General features: G+C 48.8%; 1 protein-coding gene and 1 pseudogene across 1 annotated transcript in view; one reads left to right on the top strand and one right to left on the bottom strand.

Moving 5' to 3' along the window:
* CSMD2 (CUB and Sushi multiple domains 2) overlaps window positions 1-13,039 on the top strand; it is a 513,762-nt gene extending 500,723 nt beyond the window's left edge. The window contains 8 exon segments of the mRNA XM_057305507.1: window positions 1,086-1,197; window positions 1,770-1,949; window positions 7,127-7,189; window positions 7,882-8,043; window positions 9,712-9,824; window positions 11,017-11,104; window positions 12,490-12,628; window positions 12,800-13,039. Coding sequence (XP_057161490.1) covers window positions 1,086-1,197; window positions 1,770-1,949; window positions 7,127-7,189; window positions 7,882-8,043; window positions 9,712-9,824; window positions 11,017-11,104; window positions 12,490-12,628; window positions 12,800-12,959 — 1,017 coding nt within the window. The 3' untranslated portion in view covers window positions 12,960-13,039.
* Window positions 5,960-6,510, bottom strand: LOC113268203 (interferon-induced transmembrane protein 3-like; annotated as a pseudogene).
* Window positions 13,040-15,914: the final 2,875 nt, after the last annotated feature.

Raw genomic sequence — 15,914 nt, 5'->3', positions numbered from 1 at the left:
AAATTCCAGACGAAGCGGTCAGGCCTGGAGCAAGGGAGTGGAAGCCGAGAGTTTCACTTGGCATTGGAGTTTTGGTCCCATAGGAACTAGGGACACATGAGTGTTCTGAGCTGGGAAACAGGACATCCGAGTTGCAGCTTAGGAAGAGGGCAGAGAGCAGAGGGAGAGATGGAGCCCGTGGTTGCAGGGGTGTCGCATGGGACAGTGAAGGCTGGTGGATGGGGTGGGGGTGGGGGGACAACTGAGCAGAGGCAGAGATGGCAGCAGGGCGGTAATTCTGCCAACAGATGCTCACTAAGCAAGTGTCAGGCTCTACAGCAGAGCGATCTATAAAGAGGACAAGTCTCCCTTCCTAAGGAATGTGCAGATTCGTAGAAGAGACACACACAAGTCAGGATTGTGTGTTGTGCAGTGCTTCCCATTTTATAAAATGCTTTCAAATCCATCACCGCATTTCAGTGTCACAACACTGCGCTGTAGGCGTGGCAGGGCTGGCGGTCCCACGCTCGGCGCCGGAAGACTCAGACTTCGAGTTCCCGGCAGACTGTCACCCAGTGAGCAAATGTAGAAGCTGGACCTCAGACCAGGGTCTTCTGATTCTGAGTCAGGCATCTGTCCGCCACAGCAGAGCATGCTACGTCTAAGAGCATTGCTCTGGCTCCGGGGCTTGGGTAAGGGCTGGTGGAAGAGGCAGAATGGCTGCCTCCAAGGGTAAATACTATTTAACCAGGCAGAGAAGTGGACGAAGGATGTTGCAGGTGCAGGCAAGGGTGTGGGTAGGAGCTGGGTGATGGGAAAGTGAGTAGTCAACAGACAGGGTATGGGGGCGCCTGGGTGGCACAGCGGTTAAGCGTCTGCCTTCGGCTCAGGGCGTGATCCCGGCGTTGTGGGATCGAGCCCCACATCAGGCTCCTCCGCTGGGAGCCTGCTTCTTCCTCTCCCACTCCCCCTGCTTGTGTTCCCTCTCTCGCTGGCTGTCTCTGTCTCTGTCGAATAAATAAATAAAATATTAAAAAAAAAGAGAGACAGGGTATGAAGCATCGCTGGATAGAAAGAGATGAAGGAAGCTTCTGTCCTCCCCACAGGTTGGAAGCACAGTGCTCTTCCGTTGCCAGAAAGGTTACCTGCTTCAGGGCTCCACCACCAGGACCTGCCTCCCCAACCTGACCTGGAGCGGAACCCCACCCGACTGTGTCCGTAAGTGCAGACTTCACTTGCATTCCCAGACAGTTCCTCTCGGCAACACGGTATCTCCCCCAGCTGGGCACCTGGGACATGCTCGAATGCTCTGAATGACAGGGAGCTCGTGACTTCTCCCTGGGACCAATACTGCTTTCTTTGTAGTCCTTATCCCTTGGGGCCTCATGGTAGCCATTTCCACACAAAAGCATTTCTGATATTTGAAAGCAATTCCTATGCCTTAGCAAAAAAGGAAGAACTTTCCAGTGGCAGCAAAAACTAACTGCTACAAGGTCAGCCCTCAGGATGAAAGATTTCAGGCTTTTGACCATAACTACTCCTCTTCCCCCAGGAAGAGTGCTGCAGGCGCCCAGGGGGGACTAAGCCAGGATCCACATAATGTCCATCCTGGCTGTACATCTAGACATCAAGGCTGAGGTTGGAGGGGAGGTTTGGGGAGGGGATGCTGGACATGAAAGGGGCCTAGAGGAGAAAGGAAGGAGATATTCCATGTAGGAATGGGAATAGTCAAAAGGCCGCCTAAAGACCCTAATCTCCCCAGGTCCAACACTGTCTTTCCTCTCGTCCAGCCCACCACTGCAAGCAGCCAGAGACACCATCCCATGCCAACGTTGGGGCCCTGGACTTGCCCTCCATGGGCTACACACTCCTCTACTCCTGCCAGGAGGGCTTCTCCCTCAAGGGTGGCTCCGAGCACCGCACCTGCAAAGCCGATGGCAGCTGGACAGGCAAACCACCCATCTGCCTGGGTGAGTGAGCCCACTCGGCGAACCTCTCCAGGGTGGGAGGTCATGGGTGACCGCTGAGCTTGAGCAGAAGACAGCAAGAGAGAAGGAAGAAATAGGATTTCCAGGAGCTGGATCCTGCTTCTGAGTTTCTGAGGCATTGAGCCTCTAGGAGATGAAACCAGAGCAGTCCAAAGAGGTACATAGTGAGGCCATCCCAAGTTTTATTTTGCTACCTTCTGCCTGAGCTAAAGAGTTATTTATTTATTTATTTATTTGAAAGAGAGTATATGTGTGCATGGTCTCTCTCCTCTCTCTCTTTCTCTCTCTCTCTATCTCTCTCTCAAAAAAAAAAAAAAGGTAGACTTACCTTAAAAAAAAAAAAAAAGAATTGTTTTGTAGCCTAACATATGATCTGTCCTGGAGAATGTTCCACGGGCACTTGAGAAGAATGTGTATTCAGCTGCCGTTGGGTGGAATGTTCTCTAAGTGTCCAATAAATCAATCTGATCTACTGTGTAGGTTAGGCCCAGTGTTTCCTTATTGATTTGCTGTCTGGATGATTGATCTGTGGTTGAAAGGAAGGTATTGAAGTCCCAACTGTTACTGTGTTGCTGTCTGTTTCTCTGCCTAGATCTGTTCATATTTGCTTTATACTTAGGTGTGCTGATGTTGGGTGATAAATATTTAGAACTGTTATATCCTCATGATGAATTAACCGCTTGTCGTTATCTAATGACCTTCCTTGTCTCTTGTTGTAGTTTTTGGCTTAAAGCCTATTTTGTCTGATGTAAACATAGCTTCCCCTGCTCTCTCTTGGTCTCCATTTGCATAGAATATCTTTTTCCTTCACTTTGCCTTCTGCTTTATGTCCTTAAAACTGAAGTCAGTCTCTCATAGGCAGCATATTCATTGGGTCTGGTTTTTTTGTTTGTTTGTTGTTTTGTTTTGTACATTCAGCCACTCTCTGTGTTTGGATTGGAGAATTTAGTCCATTTACATTTAAAGTAGTTTTTGATAAGTACGGACTTCCTATTGCCATTTTCTTTTTTTTTTTTTTTTTTAAGATTTTATTTATTTATTCGACAGAGATAGAGATAGCCAGCGAGAGAGGGAGCACAAGCAGGGGGAGTGGGAGAGGAAGAAGCAGGCTCATAGCAGAGGAGTCTGATGTGGGGCTCGATCCCATAATGCCGGGATCACGCCCTGAGCCGAAGGCAGACGCTTAACCGCTGTGCCACCCAGGCGCCCCTCCTATTGCCATTTTCTTACTTGTTTTTCTGGCTGCTTTGTAGTTCCTTCTTTCCTTACTCTCTTCCTTTGGGATTTGACGAGTCTCTGTGGTGGTATGTTTTGATTCCTTTCTCTTTACCTTTTGCGCATCCACTAAAGGTTTTGTCTTGTGTTTACCACGAGGCTTACATAAAACATCTTATAGTTATGACAGTCTTTTTAAAGCCAATAACAACTTGGGCGCCTGGGTGGCTCAGTCAGTTAAGTGTCTGACTGTTAGTCTTGGCTCAGATCTTGGTCTTGATCTCAGGGTCATGAGTTCAAGCCCTGTACTGGGCTCTGTGCTGGGCGTGGAGCCTACTTAAAAATAATAAATAAATAATGAGTAAATAAAGCAAATAACCATTTAACTCTGAGTGCATGCAAAAGCTCTACATTTTTACACTCCCTTCCTACATTTTATGTTTTTGATGTAATAGTTGACATCTTTTAATACCATGTATTCCTTAACAAATTATTGCAGTTCTAGTTTGGGGTTGGGTTTTTTTTTTTTATTAGGCTCCACACCCAGCATGGAGCCCAATGCAAGGCTTGAACTCATGACCCGAAGATCAAGAACTGAGTGGAGATCAAGAGTCAGATGCTTAACCAGCTGAGCCACCCGGGTGCTCCTGCAGTTGTAGTGATTTTTAACACTTTTGTTTTTTAATCTTTATACTAGAGTTATAACTGATTTACCGATCACAATTACAATATTAGAGTATTCTGAATTTAACCATCTATTTGTCTGTATCAGTGAGTTTTACAGTTTCGTATGTTTTTATATTTAGATCCTTTCTTCTGCTTGAACTGCTGCTGTTGAACGTGTGTAGATGCACACTCAGTGTGTCCATGGCAGGAGGGGAATTTGGGAGCCTCCTATGTCACCATCTTGGTCCAGAGTCTCTTCAAGAGTTCTTTATATATCTAGATTATAAGACTCTTACCAGATACAAGATTTGCACATATTTTCTCCCATTTTATGGATTGTCTTTCACTTTCTTTTTTTTAAATTTACAAGTACTTTCTCCTTTATGTCGCTCATCACCTAAAATGAAATTAGACTGTCACATTTCAAGCTCCATTTTAGTCCTGTGTTAAATTTTTTTTCAAATGGAGTTTTTTTTTACAGCCTTATTGAGATATAATTGATATATAAAAATGCACATATTTAATGTGTACAACTTGATGAGTTTGGATCTTTTCACCTTCTTTTGGTATCCTTTTAAGCACAAAAGTCTTTCATATTAATGAACTCCAATTTATATTTTCTTTATTCATGCTTTCACATCATACCTAAGAAACCATTGCCAAATCCAGGGTCATGAAAACTTACGTCTGTGGTTTTTTTCTAAGAGTTTTATAGTTTTAGCTCCCAAATTTAGGTCTTTTTTCATTTTGGGGGTGGGGGGTTAGGGGAAGTTGTTTGGGGTCCAAATTCATTCTTTTGCATGTGGATGTCTAGTTGTCCCAGCTCCATTTGTTGGAAAGACTATTCTTCACTGTTCATTGAATTTTCTTGGCACCCTTGTCAAAGATCATCTGACCGTAAACATGTGAGCTCATGTCTGGATCCTCAGCTTTATCCACTGGTCTGTATGACTGCCTCTGTGACATCACCACAGTTCTGATTACAATAGCTTTGTAATAAGTTCTGAAGCTGGAAAGCCTACACACTCCTTTTCTTCCTTTTCAAGATTGTTTTGGCTTTTCTGGGCCCCTTTTATTTCTGTATGAACTTTAGGATTGGATTGTGAAATTCTGCAAAACAGCTGGGATTCTGACAGGGGTTGCAGTAAATCTGTACGTCAGTCTGGGGAGTGTTGCCGTTGGAACAGTATTAAGTCTTCCAGTCCATGAGCCTGGGATGTCTTTCCATTTAGTTAGATCTCTAATTCCTTCTAACGATGGTTTCTCATTTTCACTCTACACATCTTGCACTTCCTTGGTCACATTTAGTCAAGTTTTATTGTTTTTGATGCTATTATGTACTTGTGTATAAAAATACAAAATGCTTCAGATGAAGTTGAATTTCAATTCAGCCCCTTACTGTGTGGTCTTTGGCAAGCCTCTTCACTTCTCTGCCTCTTAACGAGTTTCTCTTCTATAAAATGGAGACAGTAATCTGGACCTCAAAGTTTTGAGAGCAGGAGTAAATGAAATAATGTGAATAACATGGCCTAGCACAGCTCCTGGCCCATAAGCTTTCTCCCTCTTACTCCCTTCATCTTATAAAACCTAAGACAGTAATTTTCATCATACAAGTACTTGACTGAGTCACTGTGGGAAATTTCTCCACAACCTTCTGTACATAAGCTGCCGTCTGGAGTCGGAAGGATGGTGCTCAAACTCTAGCCTCCTCAAGGAGATAGCAGGGAGAGTCTGCCCCTCCTTGGTGACGAGGCAGTTATTTCCGTTGTTTCTGTGCAAAAGAAGAAAAGACATGAACTCTGGCCGACTGTCACCTCATGTTCATAACCTCATTTATTCAGCGCAGGCCTGTGAGGTATGTTTCAGTATTTTCCCATGTTTCCAATGAGGCAATAGATACTCTGAGGGATAAGGTGACTGGTCCAGGTCACACATCATGATGTAGCACCGCTGGGACCTGAACGCTCAGGCCCAGAGCCTGTGACTTTGCCTGTGAGGGCTTCTCGGTCTTTTTGCTCCCCACGCACAAGTGCCTGATTGAATTCAGCTGTAGACTGAAGTGTATAGAAACTGCTGTGAGAGGGATGACAGCCTCAGGCCATGGGCAGCTGCTAGTAGCCTCCGTTACCTTTTATGATCTCTGAAAGTGCTTCGAGAATCATCGGCACGCCAGTGGTAAAAGTAATGGTGAACGCAACGATCAGAAGGAGACCCAAGACCAGGGCCCGGATGTTCAGGCACTTGGAGGCAGAGACATAGGCCAGGGACCCAGTCACGTCGCCTGCCATCTTCCACTCCCTAGGCTTCACAGAGTAGGCGAATGCCCGGAAGCCCAGACTGTGTTGAACAGGGACCAGATGATGTGATCGGACATGGAGGTCTTGCTGTAGATGTTGATCGTGGTGGTTGCCCGAGGAGCCAAGCCCTGGGGCACCCCCAGTACAGCCCCCTCGTGCTCCTCCTTGAGCATCTCCTGGGTTGGGAGGGACGCCGGTGTGGATGCCAGAGAATTGTGGTTCGTGGTGGGAGACGGGGCAGCTGTTGCAGGCTTCTCAGTCTTAACATCATCACTCCAAGGGAAGGCACCACGCCACTCAACTCCCAACCAGGCCTCAAAGAGTTCACTTTTGATTGGTGGAAGGTCGTCCTTTGTGCCAGGCATCCGGGAGGAAAGCAGAGTGGGACAGGGCTTTTTAACCGAGAGTCATCAGTAAGGGTATTCGGTAGATCTAGGTACAAGGGTGGCAAAAGAGACAGCTTTGTTGTCCTTTATCTCTTACCGAAATTTAGCACCTCCTTTAAGTTGAAAGGTAGACACAAACCCACAGCAGTGTTGACGATACCTATGACTTTGTCACCAATAAAAATTGCCAAGATTTTCATATTATATTACAGTTGTTACTGATATCATGAAATATTGCTTATGCTCCTGGCTACTTCAAGGATACAGTAGTGACTGGACCTGCTACTAGATCCTGTTATTTAATGCAGTAATAAAGAATCCCATATCTACCTGCATCCTAATTCTTTCACATGTCAATGACTATAATTGATAAAATGGGTTTCCTTTTAACTCTCTCTGTTTTATTATTCCGAGAGGGGTCAGTCCATAGCATCACCAGACCATCAAAGTATCTACTCCCAAGCTAAGAGGATAAGTCTAAAGCAAGATCTCAAAGAACCCATTGACCTAGTGTCCGAGAAGTGGCCATTATTTTTTCCAATAGAGTGTAGACCAGAGGCTGAACCTGTGTTCTTCCATTCTCTTTCCCCAGCAGAGGTCCGGCCTAGTGGGAGACCCATCAACACTGCCCGGGAGCCACCACTCACCCAAGCTTCTGGTAGGTACGATCCAGATCTTCAGTTCAAGAAACTGGTGTGGATTCCTTTACCTAGTTACCCAGAAACATGCACACGACTTTCCGAGTACTCAGTGAAAGGGTATGAAAACTGTCTACAGAGCCAAACAGATTCCTCCACCCACTACCCACCCCTGACAAATGTCAAGAGGAAGTGAGCCTGAAGGAAACAGAAACCTCATCCAGAAGAGTCCAAAGCCTTCCAGAAACACATCCAGAGCTTCGAGCTCTGGAGCCATTGTTTACCACAATCCCCCTAGCACAGGACTGGCCAGTGTGTAGTCATATAGACACAGAAACGCAGGTCCTGCCCAGGGAACTTCCTGGAAATTGTTACTTTTTTAACACAGGTATTGTCTCTTTCAAAATGCGATGTCCAGACCTGGGCACATAACTACAGGTGTGGCCCAACCAATGCAAAATTATTATAGACTGTCATATCCTTTTTTGAACTTTATGCTTTTATTTACCACATTAGCATGTGTGTTATATAAGAAGGAAACTAGAGTTGGCAGCATATTCAGTTCAAGGTCCATTTTGGATCACAAGAGGACCAGAGCACTCCACCATCCTCTCCCGCGTGAAGCTTTGGGGAAAACAATCTCAGTGAGTGAACTGGAATCAGCCACCAGGTGGCCTCAGTCCTTCTCACATCTGTTTCTCAATTCCTCCAGTTCCTGGGGATGTTTTTGCCAAGAACTCCCTATGGAAAGGGGCCTATGAGTACCAGGGGAAGAAGCAGCCGGCCATGCTCAGAGTGACTGGATTCCAAGTTGTCAACAGCAAGGTCAATGCCACCATGATTGACCACAGTGGCGTGGAGGTGCACTTGGCTGGTAAGGAGCAGACCACCCCTCTGAAAGCCTGGGTGTGGTAGGCATGGGCAGTGGGCGGGCACACGCCCTCTACAAGGACAAGTCTACTGTCACTGGAACCTTATGTCCTGGGGGAGGGACTTGTCTGATGGGCAGGAGGAGGAGAAAGTGTCTGTTCATCTTTGTTTGCATGATAAAATCACCAGGGACTAAAAGGAAATGGTTAGATGACAAACATTAATAACTTGAACAGAAAAAGACTTAAATAAAGAGAAAAGAGACTGAAATCCCTAAAACAGAACCAAAAATAGGGACAGAAAATTCCCAGAAGCCAAAATACAGTCAATTAACAAAAGAAAAAATATTTTTCAGTAGTAATCAAAAAGCTAAGAATAAACAGAAAATGTCATTTTCCACTTACGCACTAAGATTTTTTTTTAAAGTGATAAACGTTAATGCTGGTCACGGTCCAGTGAAGGCACTGATGCACTTGGTGGTCAAAGTGTCAAATAGTACAGTTCTAGAAAGCACTTTGGCAGGTTGTGTCAAGATCCCTGAAAATTATTGAACCCATTTAATTCTATTTCTAAGAATTTTTATCATAAAAAATAGCTATGGAGGGAGTCAAACATTCCTGAATAAAGGATGTTCACATTACAGGGCTATTTGTATTACATAAAAACTGGAAAGAGAAAATTGTCCAAAAACAACAAAATGGATATATTAATTATAACACATCTGCTAGATAAAATAGTGTGTCCGTTTGGGGGCAAATGGACCTACCATAGTGCATTTACAATGTGACTCCAGTTTTTAAAGGAAATATTATATTCATAAGAAAGAAAACTGGGGGGTGACTGTGGCTCAGTCGGTTAAGCGTCTGCCTTAGGCTCAGGTCATGATCCTAAGGTCCTGGGACTGAGCCCCCGCATCAGGCTCCCTGCTCAGCAGGGAGTCTGCTTCCCCCTGTCCTTCTGCAGCTCCCCCCACTCATGCACTCTCTCTCTCGAATAAATAAAATCTTAAAAAAAAAGAAAGAAATTTGGAAATAATTCCACCAAAAGGTTAACAGTGACTATTTCTTAGTGATATCAGAAATGATTTCTTTTTTCTTCCTGCATCTCTGCATTTCCCAAAATTCCCCCAATTTTCCATCTTTTTATAATCAGGAAAACTAAATCTCTCAGAAAGCAAACATTTCTGGAAGAGATGGACAAAGGAATGCATGAGTGAACGGATGTAGACATTAATACGCGGCCCACATACAATCATGCCCACTCATTCGTGGGAGCGCACACAAAAACAACAGGTTCACTCATTTGCTCTAAGGCAGAGTTGAAAAGACATTCTCAGAAGCCCACGTACATGCCTCGTGCACTCCGGCACCCGCGAAATACGCTAACGGACACATTAACGTATGCAGAATCATATTCGCTTTATTCTGACGTGTGCGTGTCTTTGAAGGGTCACAAACACAGGTCAAACCCACTTGTCTGTAACACACACGCACACATTCTTGTGTGCCCTCACAGCCCACACAGACTGACAGGCAACACTACGCTTACCTCCTGGAGGTCATGCGCACAATGTTTACATCAACATCGACACACGAAATTCCACATACACGCAAATGTGGGTTTGCAGATTTGTCCAGATCTTTCGTGTATTCTCTGAACTCCCTTTTCCCAGGAATTTACAAGAAAGAAGATTTCCATCTCCTGCTCCAGGTTTACCAGATTACAGGGCCTGTGGAGATCTTTGTGAACAAGTTCAAAGACGGTCACTGGGCTTTAGATGGGCACGTAAGTACGGCAAAATCTCAGTCCTTGACCTCCCTATGCCCTTGCCCCGTCGTTGATTCCCAGATCACAGGCAGGGAAGGGGGAAGAAGAGAGTGGAAATGCGTAGGATCGACATGAAAACTTGGGAGGTTTTCTTGGGGGCCAGGACTGGGATCAGGGGAGTCCTCATCTGCTAGTGAAGTGGGTAAAGGAACAGATAAAGGGGCTAGGAGGCTGAGTGTCCGGAGGGCCGGCACATCTGAGTGATGCGGAGTAGCTTCTGATGTTCGAGCAGGAAGCAAGGAACCCGAACAGTGGTGTAAGAGTGAACTCGAGCAAGCTGGAGTAATGGCGTGTGCCAGGATATGGGACAAGGCAGTGGGTCCCCGGAGACTATTTCAAATATCCGCTCACATTTGAGGATGTGATTACAGATGACTTAGCACAGCCTGAGAGACCAAGACACAGGGGAGAAGATACGGCTTTCTTGCCTTCCCTTGTGGGAAAGCCTTACCACATTCTAGGGCATTCCTAAGGCAGAACGCAGATCCATATGGATGCTCGTCTGCCCGTCCCTGCCAATTTCACGGGAGGGGAACTGCGCATAGTGTCACGTGTCACATCTGTGGCTTCCCTGTCCCGGATTGTTGATGCTGGACGTGGAAGGGTGGGAAGGAGGGAGGTCACGGTGGCCAGAGTAGCAGAGAGCTGAGGAGTCAGGGCACATCCGCCGGGACCAGACGGATGAGCCAAGAAGACTTCCATCCCCAACTGCCTCCTCCAGTTAGTAGCTGTTGGAACTGTGATGAACCGTCCAAAGTGTGTTCAGTCTGCTGGGTACACTTGAATCATGGCTCGGGGGTTCCAGCGGCCCTTGAGTCGTTTTCACCACGGTGATAACGGCTAACAGTTCTCTAGGCCCAGAAGTGTCCTCAGTGCCCTCTCTGCGGGAGCTCGCGCAGGCCTCACCGCCACCCTGCGCACAGGTACTGTTGTAACTCACACCTGACAAGTGAGAGGCCCCCACAGATGAAGGGATTGGACCAGTAGACCATGAAGCTCCTCCCCGCCTCCTACGAGCACACGGGGCGCCCGCCCCACCCCCGGCACTGCAGTCCCGGGGCGACAACAGAGTCTGCCCGCACACGCCGGGAGGGCGTGTGACTCTGCCTGGCATGCCCCCATCTCACGGCCTCTGCCCTCACCTTCACAGGTCTCCTCGGAGTCCCCAGGAGGCACCTTCATCTACCAAGGCTCGGTCAAGGGCCAAGGCTTTGGGCAGTTCGGCTTTCAAAGACTTGGTAACTATAACTAGCATTTGTCCCCTGGAAGGGAGACACTTGTGTACTGGGGCCAGGGGGAGAGGAGTGAAGTTCACAGCCAAATCCTGGGGTTCTTGACCATTTGAGGGTCATGGACGCCTTTGAGATTCTGATAAGGGCTATGGAATACGTCCCCAGAAACAAGCACATACACTTAATACACTCAACCTTTGCCAAACAGTTTCATGGCCAGGCCTGGAGTCGAGAGCCCCAGCTTACGGGAGGTTGGGTCTCAGATACAGCCCCCAGCAACACCAGCCACCAGCCCTTGGGCACCACACGGACACCCCCATGCAGATGTGGGGTTCTCAAGGGTGCCTTTGTTCACACTGTCCTTTTTCTCCCCGAGCAGTCCCGGTAGGTGGCTCTTCTCTGGCAAATTTACCCTGCCTGCCGCAGTCATGGGCATCGAGTCTCCTCCCTTCAGAGACGGACCTTGACCCAGAGCCTCAGACTCTGGTCGGGGGAGGGTACCTGGTTTCTCCAAGGCGGTGGGAGGGGAGACAGGAGGCAGTCATGGGTGCGCCAGAGTCAGCTCTATGCACCTGAGTGCTGACACCACCATGCCAGGGGCCCTGCCTGCATTGTCTTGCAGCTCTGACCTTCGGGAAGCTTCTCCTTGTCTTCGTGGAAATCTGCTTCCCTGTCATTCCCACTCTCCTCCCCCGGAGGAGTTCTTAGCTCGCCCTTGTGCGGAGCATGGAGTAAGATCTCTCTCTCTTCCCTACAGCAGCCCTTCAAGTACTTGAAGACAGGTCCCCTGGCCCCTCAGCCTGACACAGGCTAGGGTTCTCATTCTGGCTTCACAACTGACTCCCTGTCCCCCGAGGCAGACCTGTCCCCTCTTGGAGCCTCCACCCGGGGTGAGGTGGGCCACTTAGCGGGCCGGGTGTCTCCCTGTGCTCCCCTGAGCCCTCCCAGCCTTGTGCCAGGAGGGCCACAGCGGAGGAGGGGAGACCCGCCCGAGGCAGCTCACACCTCCCCTCCCACGACCACCCCAGCAGGCCCACCCACACCTGTTTTGTATTTTGGCTTCCTCATAAGGTTTTATCTGATTAAATGCTTCTATGGCCAAGAGAAGTTTCAAAACTTCTGAAGGCGGCTCCCTTTGAAGCTGTGACACGGTTTTAGGTTCTCTCGCAGACTGCCTTCCCCGGGACTGAACACGGTCCTCTGCGTGTGACCTGCCCAGCCCATGTGGGGCGTCTTCTCCCGGGGGACTGTCTTGAGTGGGGGGGAAGGCAGCTGGCACGGTGTCTGGGCTGCAGGAGAGGACCTCCCCACCCGCGGCCACACCGCCCCGGGGTTGTCCCCTCACACATCACGTCTCTGTGACCTAAAGTTTCTGCTCTGTGACCTTGCAGACCTCAGGCTGCTGGAGTCCGACCCCGAGTCCATCGGCCGCCACTTCGCTTCCAACAGCAGCTCGGTGGCAGCCGCAATCCTGGTGCCTTTCATCGCCCTCATCATCGCGGGCTTTGTGCTTTATCTCTACAAGCACAGGTATGGGGGGCGCAGGAGGGGGTCGGGCCCCATCCCTGACCCCAACCCCCCCACACACACAGCCTTCCCGGGGCCTTGTGAAAGGAAGAACAAGCTCCCGCCCCCTCCCTCTCCCCCTTCAGACCCCGAGCCCCCCCTCTTTGTCTTGGTCACTCGCCGTCTTATTCCCAGGAGAAGACCCAAAGTTCCGTTCAATGGCTATGCTGGCCATGAGAACACGAACGTTCGGGCCACATTCGAGAACCCAATGTACGACCGCAACATCCAGCCCACAGACATCATGGCCACGGAGGCGGAGTTCACCGTCAGCACAGTGTGTACAGCGGTATAGCCACCAGGCCTGGCTGCCACCGCCGCCGCCACCGAGAGCCCGCCTCCGGCAGCCGGTGAGGAGGGGGCGGGCGGCACGTGCACAGGGACACCCCCACCTACAGACGCGGGGGGCGGGGGGCGGCAGGGCCGTGCGCGGAGGACTGCTGTGTGCCAGACACTGAGCTAGGGACTGCCCCCCCCCCGGGGTGGGTACTGTCTTTATCCCCATTCGATGGGAAGACTGAGGTCCGGGAAAAGGAATGAACTCGACCAAGATCACACAGCTAGTAAGGAGCAGGGGCCGAATGCAGTCCCAGGCGGGCCGACTCCAGAGACTGTGCTCTTAGCCATGGGCTTGGCAAGACAGCCAAGTAGAACGTGTCGGTCAGGGCTCTCCAGAGACAGGTGCGTGTGTGTGTGCAGAACACATACATAAAATACGCATACCACACGTGTGACATCTGCATATCTGTGTCCACACAGGAAGACACACGCATGTGATATCTCGATATAGGGATATCCACCTAAGAGGTGGGGATACATGTGTGTGTGTTGTATGTATACATAGAGGAAATGGGGGAGATTGAGTTTAAGGAATTGGGTCACGTGATTGTGGGGCTGGGAAGTCTGAAGTCCACAGGGCAGGGCTGCAGGCTGGAAATTCCACCAGGGGTTGATTTCGTCTTGATCCAAAGGCCATCTGGAGGCAGAATTCCTTCCTCTTCAGAGACCTTAATTTTTCTTCTCAGGCCTTCAACTGATTGGATGAGGCCCACCTCTGTGGGGTGGGTAATCTGCTTGACTCAAAGTCTACTGATTTAAGTGTTAACACACCTAAAAAAATCCCTCACAGCAACATCTAGACCTGCATTTGACCAAACAGCTAGTAGTGTTTGACCGGAACCCTGTCGAGTCGACGTGTCAGATTAGCCACCACGTTGAGCATAATAGCTGGGCTGACACAGTCCTTCCCTGTCTCCAATTCCCCCTTCCCTTCTCTGAGTCCACTTTCTCCTCTAGATTATTTCTCTGGCTTAAGTCTAAGCTTAAAATTGTAGGTATTATCATAATTTGTACATAAAGAGATAAAAATTATTTTCAGAATATACAGAGGCAACTATTAAGCACAAATAATTAACTTACTGAGTTTTCCACATCCTTTGACATCGATCTGAAACAAACATTAAAGAAGGGGGAGAAATTATTCCAGAATTCCTCACTTAATGCTGAGGTTTAATCTTTATGATCCCTCTGTACTTTTTCCTACTCAGAACTCGTACAAATAGAAAGCAAAAAAGAAAAAGGAAAATCCCCTCTGATGGCATAAATCAGGCCTTATGGGTGATCAGTAATGACCCTGCACTTCGAGCTGCTGAATTACTGAACAGTGTAAGAGAGAAATCAGAATGCCCCCTGATCTGCCCCTCCCCACCCCCTGCTCCCTATCTCGGGCTCCACTGGGTCCCCACTCCTGCATGCACAATGTGTCACCTGCGGGTCACGTGCCGCTGGTGGCTCCAGATCTAAGCAGCCCTCAGCATGGCCCATCATCAGCCTTCGGGACTTCAGAATATTCCACCCAGCCTGCAGCTCTCCAGCGAGGCTGCTCTGAAGAGGGGCCCACCGCGCTTGGCCCAGAGAGGAGCACAGCGAAAACACCGAGAAAGCATTGCGCGGCCCAGGGAGGGAATGTGTGAAGAGCCACCCTGAACACACACATACGTTTAAAATGAATAATTAGGTGATAAATTCAAATGATGGCTAACAAGAACAGCTGAAATTAAAAGAACAACCCAAAGCAGGGAAATCATGGAGACCTGTGGGGTCGGTGCGTGAGGGCTGTGTTGTGGCTTTCATGGGCCTTTTCCTCCATTAAAAAAATATACATTAAACATGATAGTTGACAACTGTGTTATAAAGATGTCTATAATCCAGTCTGGACACACTTTTATATGCCCGTTATTATCATATTCATATTTTTTCCTTCTGATTTTGAAAGAAACTAAAATTAAACCATTTTCCTGGGCCCCTGAAAGTGTGGTGACCCCTAAGCATTGGGTCTCTTGTGCCTCATGGATAAGTCGACACTGCCAGGAAAAAAAAGACGGTATTGGGAAAATGTGTGTCCTGCTATGTGTGTCCCCACCTACACCCCGTCCTCAGTCTGGGGAGGTCAAAGATCAAGGCTACTAATTTACTTCTTTCCCCTTTACCCCTCTTTGCTTTGCCTCTTTTCTCTCGCCTGCTTCTGCTCCCCGCCACCACCCCTCCGCCCCCGGCCGTGCCTCTCTTGTTTCCAATCTCTGGTGCGATCTGTCTGTCCCCAGTTCTCCAGGGGACAGGCAGTCAGCCCCCTGAGCACAGTGCCCGGTGCCCATCTTCGTCTGTCTCTCTGCCTGTGTCTGCTACTGCTGGGACTTGGGCCCTCGCCCTGCCACCATCTGCACCTGCCACCCCGGAGAAGACTCCCACTGGGCCCCGACTTTGGGCAGTAAAGGAAGGGGGGGCTGCAGACGGATGAAGGAAGCTTACGGATTGAAGCACCTTGTGGGTGTGCCCATGTGTGCGTGTGGGCCTGAGCGCGCACAGACACGCGCCTCTCCTTCATTTGAGTCCCATGGAAGAGACCACAGAAGCTTAAAAAAGAGAAATGTGCGTGGAAGATGCCCCATGCCCTGCTCCCCACAAACACAGAGAAGGGGTGAAGAGGAGGACGCCCGGTCCACACTGAAACCAACACACCGCACCTGCCGTGTGTGAGGACGCAGATGGCCAGTGTGCAGAAGCCAGCTCTCTGCCGATGGACGTTCTCATCTGAGAGTGACAGCAAGGAGTACCCCAAGGGCAGAAAAACATCTTAAGAAGTACTTTGGAAAGCAGTTTATTTTTTCCAACAGAATTTTATTGAGTTCTAAACCCAGTGAGTTAAAAAGTCATTCTGGATCCCGGGCAGCAGGGGGAAAGAAGGATGAGT

Source organism: Ursus arctos, unplaced genomic scaffold (assembly GCF_023065955.2).
Source record: "Ursus arctos isolate Adak ecotype North America unplaced genomic scaffold, UrsArc2.0 scaffold_32, whole genome shotgun sequence".
Taxonomy (NCBI): Eukaryota; Metazoa; Chordata; class Mammalia; order Carnivora; family Ursidae; genus Ursus; species Ursus arctos.
The sequence above is the reverse complement of the archived record's forward strand: the minus strand, read 5'-3'. Positions and strand labels throughout refer to the sequence as shown.